The sequence below is a fragment of the Pelodiscus sinensis genome, chromosome 18, assembly GCF_052426305.1.
Source record: "Pelodiscus sinensis isolate ZL-2025 chromosome 18, ASM5242630v1, whole genome shotgun sequence".
Classification (NCBI taxonomy): domain Eukaryota; kingdom Metazoa; phylum Chordata; order Testudines; family Trionychidae; genus Pelodiscus; species Pelodiscus sinensis.
Window position 1 is genome coordinate 30066239 of NC_143069.1, and position 16843 is coordinate 30083081.

Consider the following 16843-nt stretch of genomic DNA (forward strand, 5'->3'; position numbering starts at 1 on the left):
TGCAATAACTAATGCATTTATACATGTTTTAAACCCTAGCGGCGGGGGCGGGGGAAGTTGTATAGTATGGAAAGCTGGAGCAAAGGAATAGTTATGAAAACCGCATTTACAGGTTTTATGGCTCGGGAAGCTTATCCCCTTTTGATGTTAGCTGAAAAAAGGTAGATTTCTAAAGAATCCCCTTATCTTGAACATTTCATATTACAGTAAAACTCCAATTGCCGCTGCTGAAACTGACTAGCGGTGGACTTGGGGAAGCCGTGGAGCAAAGCAGCTGGGGTGCTGCTGGGCACCTAGCAGGAGGGTGAGTGGCGGCGCTGCGGGACCAACCCGGCAGCACCCCAGCTGCTCTGCTCTGCCACTTGTCCGCCGCTCATCAGTTTCCGCCGCTTCTCCGAGTCTGCCGCTGCCGCTGCTGAAACTGACAAGCAGCAGAGCAGCTGGGGTGCTGCCAGGTTGGTCCCACAGCGCCGCCCCTCACCCCCCTGCTCAGCGATAACTACGGCAGTCTGGGGGGTGGAGAGCCCGCTCCTCTCCTGGAAACTCTCAGCAGTGTCGCGGGGCTTTCCCTGCCTTCCTGCAAAACGGCGGAGGGTTCGCCCCTCGCTGTGCCATTCCCCGCCCACCCCCCCAGATGCAGTGCGGGTCCTGGCAGACCCGTCACAGCCCCCGCCCCCCCGGAGTACCTCCCGATACTCCAGCATATCCAATAATCCGGCACCACCTAGGTTCCAAAGGTGCTGGATTACCAGAAGTCTACTGTATTAAGTAAGCAACTGAAAACCTGAGGGCATGTCTACACTACGGCATTATTTTGAAATAGGAGGGTGAGCATCCACACAGTAAGCCCATTATTTTGAAATACCAGGCTTCTTATTCCAGAATAATAAACCCTCATTTCACGAGGAATAACGCCTATTTCGAAATAGATGTAGTGTGGACACTCCACTGCTGCTATGTCAAAATAGCTCTTCCCCAGGGCCATTCAAAGTAATTACTCCCCAGTGCTTCCCGGGGCTTAAATCAAGGTAGCGCATCCACATGAGGGGAGCCTGCCTCAGACTAATTTTGAGGCTTCCCTGTAGGGTAGATGTGCTATTTCAAAATAGTTATTTTGGGAGTTTTTATTCCGAAATAGCTTAGTCCGAAATAAGCACGTAGTGTGGACATACCCTGAGTGGTTATACCCTTCAGCTATAGCTAGTATAAAATAACTAATTCTCTCTTAAGACTAAGGCTCTGACAACTTTGAAATGGCCTAACATCAGATTGAACTACAATACAGGCAGTCCCCGGGTTACACGGATCCAACTTACATCGGATCCCTACTTACAAATGTGGTGAGGCAACCCCACACTAGCTGCTTCCCCCCAGCAGACCAGGGAGACGTGAAGAGAACCCCCGCTCCCCCAGCAGACCAGGGAGACGCAGAGCGGCTTTTCTCAGCAGACACCTCAGCTTGAGAATAAAGGACTAAGGGAAGTGAGGTGTGGGAGAATAAAACTGAGCTCTGGAGAAATGTTTGGCTAGAGTTTCCCCTACAATATGTACCAGTTCCGACTTACATGCAAATTCAACTTAAGAACAAACCTACAGTCCCTATCTTGTACGTAACCCAGGGACTGCCTGTATATAATATTATATAAACAACCTTTTGTTCTCCCTCAATAAGGTCTAACTCTTACATGTCTCTGTTTGGATGTGATAGAAATGTAGCCGTGTTAGTCCGATGTAGCTGAAACAAAAAACAGGACTATGTAGCACTTAAAAGACTAACAAGATGGTTTATTAGATGATGAGCTTTCATGGGCCAGACCCACTTCCTCAGATCAAATAGTGGAAGAAAATTGTCACAACCATATATACCAAAGGATACAATCAAAAAAATGAACACATATGAAAAGGACAAATCAAATTTCAGAACAGAAGTCCTTTTCATATGTGGTCATTTTATGATTGTATCCTTTGGTATATATGGTTGTGACAATTTTCTTCCACTATTTGATCTGAGGCAGTGGATCTGGCCCATGAAAGCTCATCACTTAATAAACCATCTTGTTAGTCTTTTAAGTGCTACATAGTCCTGTTTTTTGTTTCTGTTTGGATGTGTCTCTCTGACCATTTATTTGGCACACACAGAGAGAAGGAGGATCCGCCAGCCCTTGAAATGGTTACGATTGGATGGCTTTCAACCACAAGTCTTTGGGCAGGAGGAAGGCAGAGAGGTTGAGGGGGCAGGGAGATATGGGGATGGAGGGGCTGTGGGTCGGCAGGATATGGGGGAGGTCGCAATCAGGAAATGTGGAGGGTTGAGGTGGAGTCAGGAGCAGGAGCAGGAGGAAGGTCTGAAGGGCAGGGGCTGACCAGACAGAGGAAGGATGGGGATTGAGAGGGCTGCAAAAGAATGCAGCTCCACCAGCTCTCTGCCCCCAGGCTAGGCTGCTAGCCTGGATCCTGCAAATAACCAAGCACCAGGGTTTGTCTCCGAAAAGATGCCCCAAGCTCCTGACGTTGAACCAGGGACAGGAGCTCTTCTGGACAAAAGCCTTTCAGGGGGAAATATCTGGTGCCCTAAAGCTGTGGCCAGGAGCTCTCAATGGCAGCTGGGGGAATGTGGGGGGTGCTGCAGAACCTGTCCCAGGGCAGTAAGGTGGGGGAAGGGCCCTCTGACGCTTCAGAGACCCAAGCAGGGGGCAGCAAAGGGAAGTCACAAAAGCTTCCAGGGAAGGGTTAAGAGCTGATGGGCAGGGGTAGGGGAGTTTGTAATTCTGTTCCAGCTGCCAAAGTGCAGGGGGAAGGGGAGGGTCAGTGGTATTTTACTGCCAGAGCTCCCCACCCGAGGTGCTGCTAAACCATTACACCCTACAGCTCAGCCCCCAGGCCTCGTGATGCCCATGAGCTCAGTGTTACCCCCAGGTGTGGATGCAGTCCATGGAGGATGGGGTGCAGGTTGGAGAGGGCTCCCCTTTGCTCTCCAGAGGCTCAGCTTTTTGGGGGGCTGGAGGAGTCAGTTTTTACTGCATTAAGGCTGGGCAGGAAACCTAGAAACGTGAGCTGATCCAGCGCCACTGGCTGGACTTGCCGACCCTGAGCGCATTGCAGCGAAGTGTGACTAACCCAGTAACGCTGCCGGAGTTTGCTGAGAGCCTGAGCCAAGCGCCCTTTGAACTGCCCCATGGCTAGGTCACGGGGCTGAGTCCACGGAGGGATTGGCCGTGCTGGGCCCAGTCCTGTGGCGTGGGGGGAGGTCACTTCAGCCCACTGGCAGACTTTGCACCCTGCATTGTTGGGCCCCGTGTCATGCTGAGATTTGCCCTCCCTCCCCTTGCATCTACCACAATCCCTCCTGGCACTGTTCACAGGGGAAGGGCCCAGCTACTTTCTCCACCAGCCCTGGTTGTTTCTTTTGCCCTGCCCGCCCCCCAGAGGTCAGGAGTGTATTGGCAATCAAAATAGGCCCGGGAAATGGCTTGAGAACTAGGATTGCCAAGTGTCCGGTTTTGAACCGGACAGTCCAGTATTTGGAATAGTGGTAGAGATGTAGCCGTGTTAGTCTGGGGTAGCTGAAGCAAAATGCAGGACAATGTAGCACTTTAAAGACTAACAAGATGGTTTATTAGATGATGAGCTTTCGTGGGCCAGACCCACTTCCTCAGATCAAATAATGGAAGAAAACAGTCACAACCATATATACCAAAGGATACAATTAAAAAAAATGAACACACATGAAAAGGACAAATCACATTACAGAACAGAAGGGGGATGTGGCGAGGGGGAAGGAAGGTGAATGCCAGTGAGTTAATGAGTTAATATCATTAACTCACTGGCATTCACCTTCCTTCCCCCCTCCCCACATCCCCCTTCTGTTCTGCAATGTGATTTGTCCTTTTCATGTGTGTTCATTTTTTTAATTGTATCCTTTGGTATATATGGTTGTGACTGTTTTCTTCCATTATTTGATCTGAGGAAGTGGGTCTGGCCCACGAAAGCTCATCATCTAATAAACCATCTTGTTAGTCTTTAAAGTGCTACATTGTCCTGCATTTTAGTCCAGTATTTGAGCTTTCTATTCGGGAAACAAACCGAGAAAATAGAACTGTCCGGTATTTTCTAAATAGGATGTAATGCAGATTGTGACGTAATAGCAAGCATGTCCGATATTTTTGTTGAAACCATCTGGCAACCCTATTGAGAACAGCCCTGCCCATGACGTCACTCCTGCGTGCCCCTCAAACCCCGCCCCCTGCATCATGTCCGGCACACGGCGCAGGTGGCGGGTTGGGCTCTGTGAGCCGCAAACAGCGCAGACGCTGCAAATGAGGGGCAACACCGTGTGGACACAACGACCCACCGGGAAATTCCTGGTATCCTGCCGGGCCAGTCCGCCCCTGCCAGAGGTGCAGCAGGTTTATGAAGGGGAAGGGATGGAGGAGAGAAGGAGCAGCTAACACAGGAGTGGGCAATAAAATGGCATCAGTTTGCCAGGATTAGCCCTTGGCAGGCTGCTGCCGCTCTATTTACCTGCATGGCCACACATACCGGTGATCGCAGTTCCTATTGGCCACAGGTCACCGTTCCTGGCCAATGGGAGCAGCGGGAAGCAGCGCAGCCTGGGATATCACTTCCCACAGCTCCCATTGACCAGGCATGGCGATCCACGGCCAAGAGGATCTGCAATCACCTGTAACTGCGGAGGCATAAGTAAATACGATAGCAGGGGCCTGCCAGGGGCTAACCCTAGCGGACCGAATCTGGCCTGCAGGCCTGTATTTGCCCACCCCTGAATTCCCACATGGGGGGTAGTAGTGGCAGCAGAAAGAGCCCAGCAGTTCAGGGTGACACTGCCTGCCCCCTCCTCCCCTTCTGTACACAATGGGTCGGCCCACTCCCCCCCTCCTTCCTTGTGCAGTAGGTCAGCCTGCATCCCCCCTCTCAGCAAAGAGCTGGCCCGCTTCCCCTTCCCTCTGTTCACAATGGGTCAGCCCACTCTGCCCTTCCAGCAATGACCACTCCCCCCCTCCCAGCAATGAGCTAGCCCGCTTCCCCTCCCCTCTGTACACAATGGGTCAGCCCACTCTGCCCTTCCAGCAATGACCACTCCCCTCCTCCCAGCAATGGGCTAGCCCACTTCCCCTCCCCTCTGTACACAATGGGTCAGCCCTCTCTCCCCCACTCCCAGCAATGGGCTAGCCTGCTTCCTCTTCCCTCTGTTCACAATGGGTCAGCCCACTCCCAACATTGGGCTAGCCCACTTCTTCTCCCCTCTGTACACAATGGGTCAGCCCACTCCCTCTTCTCCAGTATGTACCCTGGTCCAAAATTTGAAAGTGGAAGGCAGCTTGGTTGAAAGCGATCATGAAATCGAGTTTGTGATTCTAAGGAATGGCAGGAGGGCGAACAGCAAAATAGAGACAATGGATTTCAGGAAGGCAGATTGTAGTAAACTCAGAGAGCTGGTAGATCAGGTCTCACGGGAAGCAAGACAAAGAGGAAACACAACTAAAGAGAGTTTTCAAAGGGACATTATTAAGGGCGAGCTGTTGTGCACAGAGCTCAAAGCAGCACACAGCTATTTGATGTTGCCCTGTTGTTCCTAATGAGCATACAGCACAAGGGAGACCCTCTAGGGCCTGGGGCTATTTTCTATGGCTAGTGCATGTTCATCACCTGCCCCCGCCAAACTGGGCTGAGGACGCCACCCTCCATCGGCATCTGTGCAACCTCGCCTCTTCCTGAGGGGAAATCTCCCATTCCCCAGCTGGCTTGCTGGATTTCTCAGCTGCTGTGGTGCTGCCGGGCAGGGAGGTTGCAGCCCTCATCTCTGCTGGAGATGCTGCCTGGAGGGATGCCTGCGGGGTATCTAGCCCAGGGACCATGGGGCTACAAGGCATGTTGTGCAAAGAGCACCTTTATTTCAGACCGAGACAGACATCATCAGCACGATTAGAAAAGAGGACAGCTGAAAAAACACAGCACCAGGAAAGCAGGGAGCAGGAGGGCATGGGAAAAGAAAGGTTCCCCTGCAGGCCACTCCGTTTCAGCCAGTCGCCTGGGGCCGTTAATTATGCCACCTACCGAAGACAACCGCGGTGAAGTCCCCGGCACTGCCTCGCCCTCCACCCTCAATTCAACACACTGGGAACCAACTCGCCCTGACACCGAGCGAGGGCCCAGCCAGCTCAACCCCCTGGACACGGCACAAAGCGAGCCAGGATGCTCTGGCTGTGGCTCCCTTGTGCCTCCTGGCCCAATGTGGTGCAGAATTCTGGGGAGGAGAGTGGCCGTGTTCCCGCGGCTGAGTTTGGCCTTCGTGATCTCCTTCCCTCCCCGCGCTCTGTGTCCGCTGTAGCAGCTGCCATGTACAGGAGCGAATCCCAGTATCCCCCAGGCGGCCTAAACTGGAGGGGAGCCCTGAGCTGCCTTGAGACAGAGCGGCCGCTGCTCCTGCTGCTGACACATCCTCCACCAGCAGTTGTCCACAGGGTCCTAGATCTCCTGCGGTAGCCCATGGAGCTGCCCCACAGTCAGCATCCTCCTCCTTCAGACCAGCTCTCCATGAGGCACAGCATCACCCAGGACACTCCCGCAGGGATGCCAGTTCTACCCTGCTGCATGGGCATGCCACCTGCTCCTTTGCTGAGGCGCACACCGGAGGACTGGCCATGAAGGTATCCCGAGAGGGGGCTGGGAGCTGCTGGAAGGGGATTGGAGACGCCGCCAGCTCCGAGGGGCCAAGTTCCCCTGCCTGGCTGGCAAGTCAGATTTGTCAAAAAATAATCACCGGGGGAAAAGGAAAACCACCTTGTGGTTCCGGGCTTGGCTGGGGAAAGCACCAGCACCCAATGGGTGTGAAAGTCTCTGGATTCAGCCCGGAATGCTCCCCACCCCCGATTCCACTGCATCCCCTAGAGTCAGGGGCTGCCTCTCTCCCCACCCCAGCTGGCATGCCGTCTCCCTCCTCCCCTGGTTTTCCTGCCTTTTCCTTTGCAGCCATACAGGTTTCTTCCTGCCCCCCCTTGGCACTCACTCACCTCAGCCTCCTCCCACTCCCCACATCCTCCTGCCCTCCACTCCCATGTCTCCCTGAGCCCTCCCTGCCCCCCATCTGTCATCCTGAGCTCTCCCTCCAGCCCCTCATCCTTCTGCAACCTCCTCAGTCCCCATCCCTCTCCTGTCCCTCCACCCCCGCCTTTCAGATGCTCCTCCTGCCCGCGACCCCACCCCAGCCCTTCACATTTCCCCATTGCAACCCCTTATATCCTGTTTCCCCACACCCTTTTCTCCTCCTATACCCCATATCTCCCTGCCCCCTCAACTTCCCTGTCCTCCTCCTGCCCCGCCTCAGCATTTCCTCCTGACCCCTATATCCCCTGCGACCCTCTACTGCTCACCCATAAGAACAGACACACTGGGTCAGACCAAAGGTCCATCTAGCTCAGTGTCCTGCCTTCTGACAGTGGCCAATGCCAGGTGCCCCAGAGGGGAATGATCCTTCTGTCATCCATTCCGAGCCTCTGACAAACAGAGGCTAGGGACACCATTCCTCCCCATCCTGGCCAATAGCCATTGATGGACCTAACCTCCATGAATCTATCTAGCTCTTTTTTGAACCCTGTTAAAGTCTTAGCCTTCACAACACCCTGTGGCAAGGAGTTCCACAGGTCGACTGTGCACTGTGTGAAGAAATTCTTCCTTGTGTTGGTTTTAAACCTGCTGCCTATTAATTTCATTGGGTGACCCCCTAGTTCTTGTGTTATAAGGAGCAAATAACACTCCCTTATCTCCTTTCCTCAAGCCAGTCATTTTATAGCCCTCTATCAGATCTCCCATTCGTCGTCCCTTCTCCAAGTTGAAAAGTCCCAGTTTTATTAATTTCTCCCCATAGGCAGCCCATGTCCTTTTCAGAACCTTTTCCCAATTCCAATCTATCATTTTTCGGTGATGGGATGACTCCATTATCCTCCTGTCCCTGTGATCTCCCTCCCCTCCTTCAGGCTGCCAACATTTCCTCCCCCTTCTCCCCTCTCCCCCCCCCCCCCCCCCACTGCACATTGCCTTTCTTCTGCCCCCACCTGGACTGTCCTGGAGTCTGGGGACATAAAGATAGATCTTTAACTAAAGATCGTGTCATGTGATAAAACCTCCAGGAACATGTCCAGCCAATGCTGGCAACCCGACGTCACCCAAAAACACAGGAGGCAGTTTCTCTCATATACACAGAGATTTCACAGCACACGCAAACTTGGGAGGTTTCTCTCTCTCTCTCTCTCTCTCTCTCACACACACACACTTGGGAGGTTTCTCTCTTTCTCTCTCTCACACACACACACACACACAGAAACTTGGGAGGTTTCTCTCTCTCTCTCTCTCTCACACACACAAACTTGGGAGGTTTCTCGCACAAGAGATTTCACATACATACACTGGACGAGGTTTCACACATACATAAGGTTTCACACACACGTCGAAGGTGTTCCTGACACACACACACAAAAGGAAATTTACACACACAGGATTTGCATCCCCACACCTGCACACATGGCAGGAAGTTTCTCACACATACGAGGTTTCAGGCACACACTCACAGAGAGACATACACACTCCCTCATGGAATTATCACACACACACACACACACACACACACACACACACACACACACACTCCTATGGACAGAGGAAGTTACCCCCCCATGGATGGACAGACATACAGATGAGGTTTCACACGCACATGGACACACAAGGAGGCTTCGCACATGCATATGTTGTTTCACACTCACATGGACATGTGGGAGAAAGAGTCATACAGATGACATTACACACACACACACACACACACATATGTTTCATACCCACAACACACACCCCGACACTATAGGAGGTTTCTCTCTTGCTCGGACACACATGAGGTTTCACACACACACTCCAGGAGGTTTCTCTCACATGGACACAGACAGACAGACAGACACACACACACACACACACACTGTTCTTGTCCTGGCACGCTGGCTGTACGCTCTCACACCATGTCTACACTGTGCGAAGCTGCCTGGCCCAACTGTTCCAGACTAATGACTCCACACTGGCTAACGGAGCTACCCTGGACCTAGCCGGCTTGTTTCTTCCCGGACCAGCACCCTTCGGCCAGCGTGCCCTGCTGGGAAGGGGTGAGGTGAAAACTGCCAAGAACGGAGGGGGCTAGTGCCTGTGACCAGCCTGGCAGAGCGGATGGCGTCTGGGCCTGCTGCCAGGGTGTGGCTTTGGGGGCAGAGCAATTGTCTCAGGACCGAGTTCCATTTCCCGCATAAGAGCGCGCCCACCTGGGGCGGCTGTTTCAGCCAATTTCCTGTCCGGACGAGGCTTTGGATATGGCTGGATTGTCGCAGGGGCAGAGCGGCCACAGCGCCAGTGACCCTGCATGCTCCCCAGGTGGGCCGCGTCGCCATCCAGGCCCCCAAGAATGCCCAGAGCCCAATTCTGGCCCAAATCCTCCTGTACAGTCGCTGCACGGCTGCGGGCATAGGAAATGCCACCCCCCCTCCTTGGTTCCTAGGCCCAGCCCAAGGGAGATGGGGTACTTCAGTGTGTGTCAGCACGGGCACCAGCTCCCTCTGCAGGAGGAATACCCCAGAGGGTGGCAGCGTGTGAACTGGTACCTTCTAAGTTCCCACACCCTTCCTTGAGGGAGGCGCACTCTGGGCGGGGGTGGCTGAGCAGCTGGCACCCCCCTGAGCCCCAAGCCCTCCAGGGGAGCGGAGTGTCTCAGCAGGAAGGGAAACAGCAGCTGGCAACCTCTCAGTTCCCCAAAGGGAGAGGGAACCCAGAGGGTGGCGGTACGGGAACCGGAAAGGGCGCTGGGGGCAGCTACTCCTGGTGGGTCCGCTGGTGGCGAAGGAGGTGGGAGGTGGCTCCGAAGCCCTTCCCGCAGTTGGCGCACTTGTAGGGGCGCTCGCCGGTATGAGTGGCCCGGTGCCGGGCCAGGTGGGCCTCGCGGGTGAAGCCTTTGCCGCAGACGCCGCACGCGAAGGGCTTCTCGCCGGTGTGGATGCCCTGGTGCCGGGCCAGGTGGGCGCTGCGGGTGAAGGCTTTGCCGCAGACGCCGCACGCGAAGGGCTTCTCGCCGGTGTGGGTGAGCTGGTGCCGGGTCAGGTGGGCGTCACGGGTGAAGGCTCTGCCGCAGATGCCGCATTGGTAGGGTCGCTCGCCGGTGTGGGTGCCGTGATGCCGGGTCAGGTGGGCGTTGCGCCCGAAGGCTTTCCCGCAGTAGGTGCACTTGTAGGGGCGCTCGCCGGAGTGGGTCTCCTGGTGCCGGGCCAGGTGGGCGCTGCGCCCGAAGGTTTTCCCGCAGTGGGTGCAGGTGTAGGGGCGCTCACCCGCCGCCGCCGGCTGCAGCGCCAGGGCGGGGCCCTTGCTGCGGTGGCTGCAGGTGGAGAGGCGCTGCTGTCCCCCCGAGTGGGTGCCCAGATGCCGGGTCAGGTGAGAGGTGCGCCGGAAGCCTTTGCCACAATATGGGCACGTGTTGGCCTTCTCGCCCATGGGCGCGGCCAGAGGGGGTCTCCTGTAGCCAGGGGTTGTGGGTGCGGCCAATCCTTCGGCAACTCTGCCTGCAATTCGGCTTCAGTCCCAGAACTGTTCCTTTTGGATCCTCCCAGGCAGCTTCAGGGATCCCACTCCTCCTGCTCCCTGTGAGGACAGAGAATCCAGCTGTGAATTGCTCTTAGCTGGGGGGAGCTTGCTCCCCAAACCTTCCCCTGCTGCCCCATTTCTGCTGAGAGGCAGGGTGGCCTAGCAGATAGAACAGTTGGAATCTGGCTTCTATTCCCAGCCCTGACCTCCTGGGCGGCCATCCAGCTCCGTGCCTCAGTTTCCCCACTTGGACAATGGGGCTTACGCTACTGAGCTCCTTCATCCAGGGCTTTGAGATCTGTGGATGGAAAGCACTATGCAGTATTATTAACAGAGGCTCAAGAGTCTGATTCTCAGGAACAAGAACAAGCCAATATTTCCTCTAATTTTTTCCATCCGAGTGCGGACTAATTTTATGCGCATTGAGGCATGTGCGGATGTGCACCACCAGTAGAAACACAAAACCCAGCTGCGGGCGCTCACCTCATCAGCTGGGTGGCACTGGAATCTCCCCCGTGCGGCTGCACAAGCGCCCAGTGTACACGGAACACTGCTGGCAGCTGAGCCTAGATCAGCTGTTTCCTGGCCGACTCAATATTCTGAGCACCAGCAGAACTGCTCGATGTCTGGCCAAGCTCTCTGGATGAGGGGAGCCAGCAGGCCCTTGCTTTGAACCTTATGCTCCTGCCCCAGTCTTGCCTTCCAGCCCCCTTTCAAACCTGCTCTGATCTGCTCCTTGTCTGTTTCTGGACTCCAGCTCCAACCACTAGGCCTGACGGCCCACAACTAGGTTTTGACACGGATTCTCAGATATGCCCAGACCCTGCCATTGGTGAGTTGAGTCCCCAAACCATAACAGGGCTCAGAAGGAGACACTCCCAGCCTTCCCCTAGTGCGGGGGCTCCAGTCCTGCTTAGGTCTCAGTGCCCCCAGGGAAAGGCCAGGAGTAGTAGGGATTGGTAAGACTGGATCCCCCCACGAGGGAGGAGCGCTCAGGTGCTGACAGAACCAGCCCCCCAGAGCTGTGTGAACAGCTGGCAGTTCCAAAAAAACTGGGGAAAAACAAATAGTTTTTGGATCAACCCGCCAATGATTTTTGTTTAAAAAAAAAGTTGCTAAAGTCCGAACAATAATTGGTTTTAGTCAAGTAAAATCTTTCAATCCATCCAAAAAATGATGGGTCAAGATTTTTTTGAATTAAAAAACCTACCTAGTGCATTTGCCTTCTAAAAGTAAAATGGATGGCAGATCCTAATTGAAATGTCATTGCAGTCGGAAATTCATGCAGAAAACGTCCTGAGGAAATAACTAGGCTTTTGGGGAGGGCTTTTTGTTTCTATTTTTCCCGTCCAAAACCTGCAATCAGACATGAATCTGGGAAGCGTTTTCCACCTCACAGAATCTGTGTTATTTGCTGGGAAAAAAATTCTGTTTAAAAAATATGGTCCAGCTTTAGTTATCTGCTAGAGGAGCTCCAGAGCGCTTTGCTGGGATCCCCATGGTCCCCTGAAAGCCTCCTACTTGGTCTAACTCCTGGCTCACCTGTTTACTCTCAGGTGTTGTCTTTCCCTCCAGGTCCGTCTGTGGTCACATCCGCAGGCGCGCACAACAGGAAACCCTGCTGGGGGAAAACATGGGGGTAAGATCAAACGTTCCGAGACAGCGCCTGAGCAATGTTCCCACTAATCTTTACCATCCAGGGGTGGAATAATTTGATGTGCACCGAGGCATCTTCAAGTGTGCACCACCCACAGAAAGACAAAACCTAGGTTTGGGTGCTCAGCTAATCAGCTGGGCGGCATTTGAGTGTCTTCTGGTCACAGGAGTGATCAGCTTACAGGGAACGCTGCTCCTGAACTGTGTCCGCGCACTCTGCTCCAGGGCTCCTCAGCTGCAGCTCCTACCTCTCCTCCACCTGGGTGCCAGTTCCATCCCCCTCCCTGCAGCCCCCTCAGCTCCCAACCGCCCCTCCTGCAGCCCCGAGCCACCCCCCAAACTGCAGCCTCTGAGCCCCCCTTTCCCAGCTGCAGTCCCCAGCCCCAACTGCAGTCCCCAGCCCCCTTCCTCAAGCCCCTCAGCCCTCAACCTCCCCTCCTGCAGCCCCTCAGCCCCCCCAATCCTCCAACTCTCCTAAGCTGCAGCCCCCTCCTCCCCTCTTGACACTCCTCGTCCAAGCCCCAGCCCCTGCCCATCCACCTCAGCTCCCAGCCCCCCAAGCTGCAGCCCCAACCCCACTCCTCCCCTCCTGCCACCCCCAGTCCAAGCCCCAGTCCCAGCCCCCAGCCTCTCCACATACAGACCTCAGACTCCTAAACTGCAGCCCCCGGCCCCCTCCTCTCTGCAGCCCCTCGTTCCCCAGTCCCCCACCTCCCCAGCAGCAGCCCCCAGCCCCTCAAGCTGCAACCCCAGCCCCCTCCTGCAGCCCCCAGCCCCCACCTCCCCAGCTGCAGCCCCAGCCCCCCACTTTCTCAGCAGCAGCCCCCTCCTGCAGCCTTCAGACCCCCAAGCTCCCCTCCTGCAGCCCCCAGCCCCCCTCCTGCAGCCCCCAGTCCCCCACCTCCCCAGCTGCAGCCCCAGCCCCCTCCTGCAGCCTCCAGCCACCCACCTCCCCAGCTGCAGCCCCAGCCCCCTCCTGCAGCCCCCAGCCCCCCAGCTGCAGCCCCAGCCCCCTCCTGCAGCCCCCAGCCACCCACCTCCCCAGCTGCAGCCCCAGCCCCCTCCTGCAGCCCCCAGCCCCCCACCTCCCCAGCTGCAGCCCCAGCCCCCTCCCCCTGCAGCCCCCAGCCCCCTCCTGCAGCCCCCAGCCACCCACCTCCCCAGCTGCAGCCCCAGCCCCCTCCTGCCCCCCACCTCCCCAGCTGCAGCCCCCCCTCCAGCTGCAGCCCCCCAGCTGCAGCCCCAGCCCCCTCCTGCAGCCCCCCCCCCACCTGCAGCTCTCAGCCCCCCACCTCCCCAGCTGCAGCCCCTCGTTCCCCGGCGCTCACCGCGCATCGCGCGCTGGACTGCGGGGCGCAGGAAGGTGCCTGGCCCGGCCCGGCTCGGCCTCTCCTCCCCCGGCAGCTCCGCTCTGCGCCGCGGCCGCTGCCAGCTCGATGGTTGTTAACCCTTCCCCCGCCAGACGCCAGGCCGCTCTCCCTGCCCCGGACGCCTGGGTCCCGCAGGAGCCCCCCGGGGAGCTGGGCAGCGCCTGGGGGGGGGGTCCCTCGGGGGGGAGGTTCCAATTCACAATCTGTAACATTTTCAGTGACTCAGAGCGCCGGGGGGGGGGGGGGGGGGGTAGAAATCTCCCTTGGGGCCAGATCGTTTCGCTTTGGAGCTTTTCAGAACCAAGCATTTTAAAAATATATAAATACAAATAAAGCCCGGGGCTGTTTCGAGGCCAGACCATGTTGGGAAGTGAAAACTAGAAACCCTCCCCCTGCCTCTGCTAGGGTTGCCAGGTGTCCCACCCCACAGTCCGGTATTTGAGCTTTCTGTTCAGGAAACAAATTGAGAAAATAGAAATGTCCAGCGTTTTCTAAATCAGATGTAATGTAGATTGTGAGGTTAAGGCAAGTGTGTCCGGTATTTTTGTTGAAGCCGTCTGGCAACCCTAGCCTCTGGAGGAGACAAGGGTGTGTCTACACTGCCCATAATTCAGCATCAGAACATAAGAGCATAAGAGCGGCCCTACTGGGTCAGACCAAAGGTCCATCTAGCCCAGTAGCTGACAGTGGCCAGCACCAGGTGCCCCAGAAGGGGTGGACCGAAGACAATGATCAAGCGATTTGTCTCCTGCCATCCCTCTCCAGCCTCTGACAAACAGAGGCCAGGGACACCATTTTATCCCCTGGCTAATAGCCTTTTATGGACCTAACCTCCATGACATTATCTAGCTTCTCTGTTATAGTCCTAGCCTTCACAGCCTCCTCTGGCAAGGAGTTCCACAGGTTGGCTCTGCGCAGTGTGAAGAAGTGTCCTCTAGTTCTATTCTGGGAACTAATAAATAACTTTTCTTTATGCACCCTCTCCACACCACTCATGATTTTATTTACCTCTATCATATTCCCCCTCATCACTCTGTATTGGCAAGGGAGAGGTCCCCTCCATTAAACAAATCCACCCCAAAGGAAGGGTAAAACTTTTGGCTGGGTGTGTATGTTTTTTTCTCACCCCTGAACAACTAAAGCGTTAGTGCTAGGAGTGGCAATGTAGACCCAGCTTGGCTTTATGTCTTGGCTTGATGAGATTTCCGGTTCGGCCGCTACCGGTACCGGCGTGGCAGTAATAGACTCAGCCTTCTCCAAGGCCTTTGGCTTGGACCACCGCACGCCATTCCGGATAAGCAACCTAGAAAGGCATAAAATGAGCATGAGCCACGCTGAATGGATTTAAAAATGGCCAATAGGGTTCAAAATGGAGCTGTAAACGGGGCCTCCGCCCCAAGAGGCTGCATTTCCAGTGCCAGATCCCTTCTTGGCCTTGCACTGCGGCTCCCAGGTGCTACTGGAACACACTCAATAAATAACAGATAGAGCTACATTAGCGCAGCTGGCAAATCATAATTCTTCACATACGGGTCCAAGGAGAACAACGTAGCTGCCCGACTTCTCTCTTCAGGAGATTGTAGCGGAGGGGAGGCCAAAACACAGTTGTTCTGGCTTTGCACCCAGCCCATAAGAGCCGCGCGGTACGTTACGTCTCCACTGGCGAATGCTGCCAGTATGGAACGGTACGAAGGCATTTAATCCCTCACCATTGAAACTGTGCCGGCAGCTAGTGTAGACGGGATGATACTGGCAAAACTGTGCCGTTCCTGGTTGTGGTGCGGGGCGAGCGGCTGTTTTCTCAGGTGGATGACCGATCCAGAAAAACCGGGACCAAACAAAGGGGTGAAATCTGGAAAGGTCAGTTGGGGGGTTGTTCTGGTGCAGGGCCTCAAACTAGGGTTTTTTTCTTCCTGGCTCAGCAGAGGGCCTGAAAGGGGAGGAGTGGGGATTGGCTGGCAGAGCGAGCAGCTGCTCCGGATATTTTGTGACAAGCAGAGACAACTTGTGTCAAAGTTGCAAAGAGTTTTGGGCAGCATATTTCAAGAAATCAGCTATTTACCCACAGGGGAGCCCACAATCACACTTAGTCTCTGGGCAACTGGCTCAGCTCTGCCCAGACTGTCATGCCCCCAACCCCCAGAGTTGACCAAAGCATGCATTGCGCTGCTCTAGCAGTGTTCTTTTGAACCACCAGGCCCTGGGGGCTGTTATCAATCCCCTTTGTTCCCCCCCCCCCGCCATGCACCCACTCTCCCGGCTTGCTTACCAAAAACCGCTCCCCAGCTCTAACCTGCAGCCTGTGTGTGCAGGGGACTGGAATTAGCTACCCCAGTAAACAAGAGCATGAATCACATCTACACATGGAAAAACAACAAATGGTCTGGTAGCACTTTCTAGACTAACAAAAGTCTTTCATGGGCACAGCCCACTTCTTTAGATGACCAGAGTTTGCATCCCATGTAGCTGTTGCCCGCGGGAGAGCGGGGGGCCGGGCGGGGAGAACCACACCCCTGACCTGTTGCAGCGATGTTGCCAACCCCCACCCTGCTGTGGAGACACAACAGTGCTTAGCTACCGTCCCTTGGCGCGTTGGGGTTCCTATACTAGCAGAAAAACTTCTGTCAATGGACCCTGCGTCTACACCACAGTATGGCTGGGGACAATTATAGATTTTCCTAGTGCAGACCGGCCTTTACTGAGTGTGTCTACACAGTTTGGTTAAACCCAGATCTGTGTGCTCCGGTGACTTGTGTTTCCAGCTGGCTTCGGGTCTCCCAGCTGAGAATGTGTCCACCACTCTTGTGACGCAGGGCTGTGGCTTGAGCTGCGTCCACACTGCAGAATGCCAGGGCTTGCATCCACACGGCAGCCGGACACCGTTCTCCGAGCTGCACCCACTCGCAGAGGCCTGGGATCCCGGCCAGGCTCGGTGTGCGTGCAGACTCGAGGCCAACTGGTTTGTGTGTGGATGGGAGCAGGGCTTGAGCTAAGGGTGCAGTGTAGACACCCCCACTTGGTGGGCTTGCATGGCCCCCCTGCGCCCTCTCAGGATCCCGGATTTGGCAGGGGGGGCTGTGACAGGCCAGGCCTGAGCATGAGGCAGGTGATGGGAGAGAGGGAAGTTACTGGACAGCCTGGATGAGGAAGAATTTCCCTAGACCCAGATGGAGCAAGACACTGATTTGGGGGAG

General features: G+C 55.4%; 1 protein-coding gene across 4 annotated transcripts; it reads right to left on the reverse strand.

Moving 5' to 3' along the window:
• Window positions 1–9288: 9288 nt before the first annotated feature.
• LOC106732692 (uncharacterized) lies at window positions 9289–13790 on the reverse strand. 4 transcript variants are annotated; one of them, XM_075915211.2, is made up of 3 exons: window positions 13608–13790; window positions 12166–12241; window positions 9289–10680 (listed from the first exon to the last, which is right to left on the reverse strand). In XM_075915211.2, exon 3 carries the CDS (start codon window positions 10531–10533, stop codon window positions 9862–9864), a length of 672 nt encoding a protein of 223 aa, XP_075771326.2. In that variant the 5' UTR covers window positions 10534–10680; window positions 12166–12241; window positions 13608–13790; the 3' UTR covers window positions 9289–9861. The 4 variants fall into 4 exon arrangements, with proteins under 4 accessions (XP_075771326.2, XP_075771327.2, XP_075771328.2 ...); XM_075915212.2 differs by having other exon boundaries at window positions 12166–12244; XM_075915213.2 differs by lacking the exon at window positions 13608–13790 and adding an exon at window positions 12462–12596 and having other exon boundaries at window positions 12166–12244.
• Window positions 13791–16843: the final 3053 nt, after the last annotated feature.

What these genes read in the sequence shown, in the direction of transcription:
- LOC106732692 (XM_075915211.2), bottom strand. Translation starts at nt 10,533, where the DNA reads ATGGGCGAGAAGGCCAACACGTGCCCATATTGTGGCAAAGGCTTCCGG.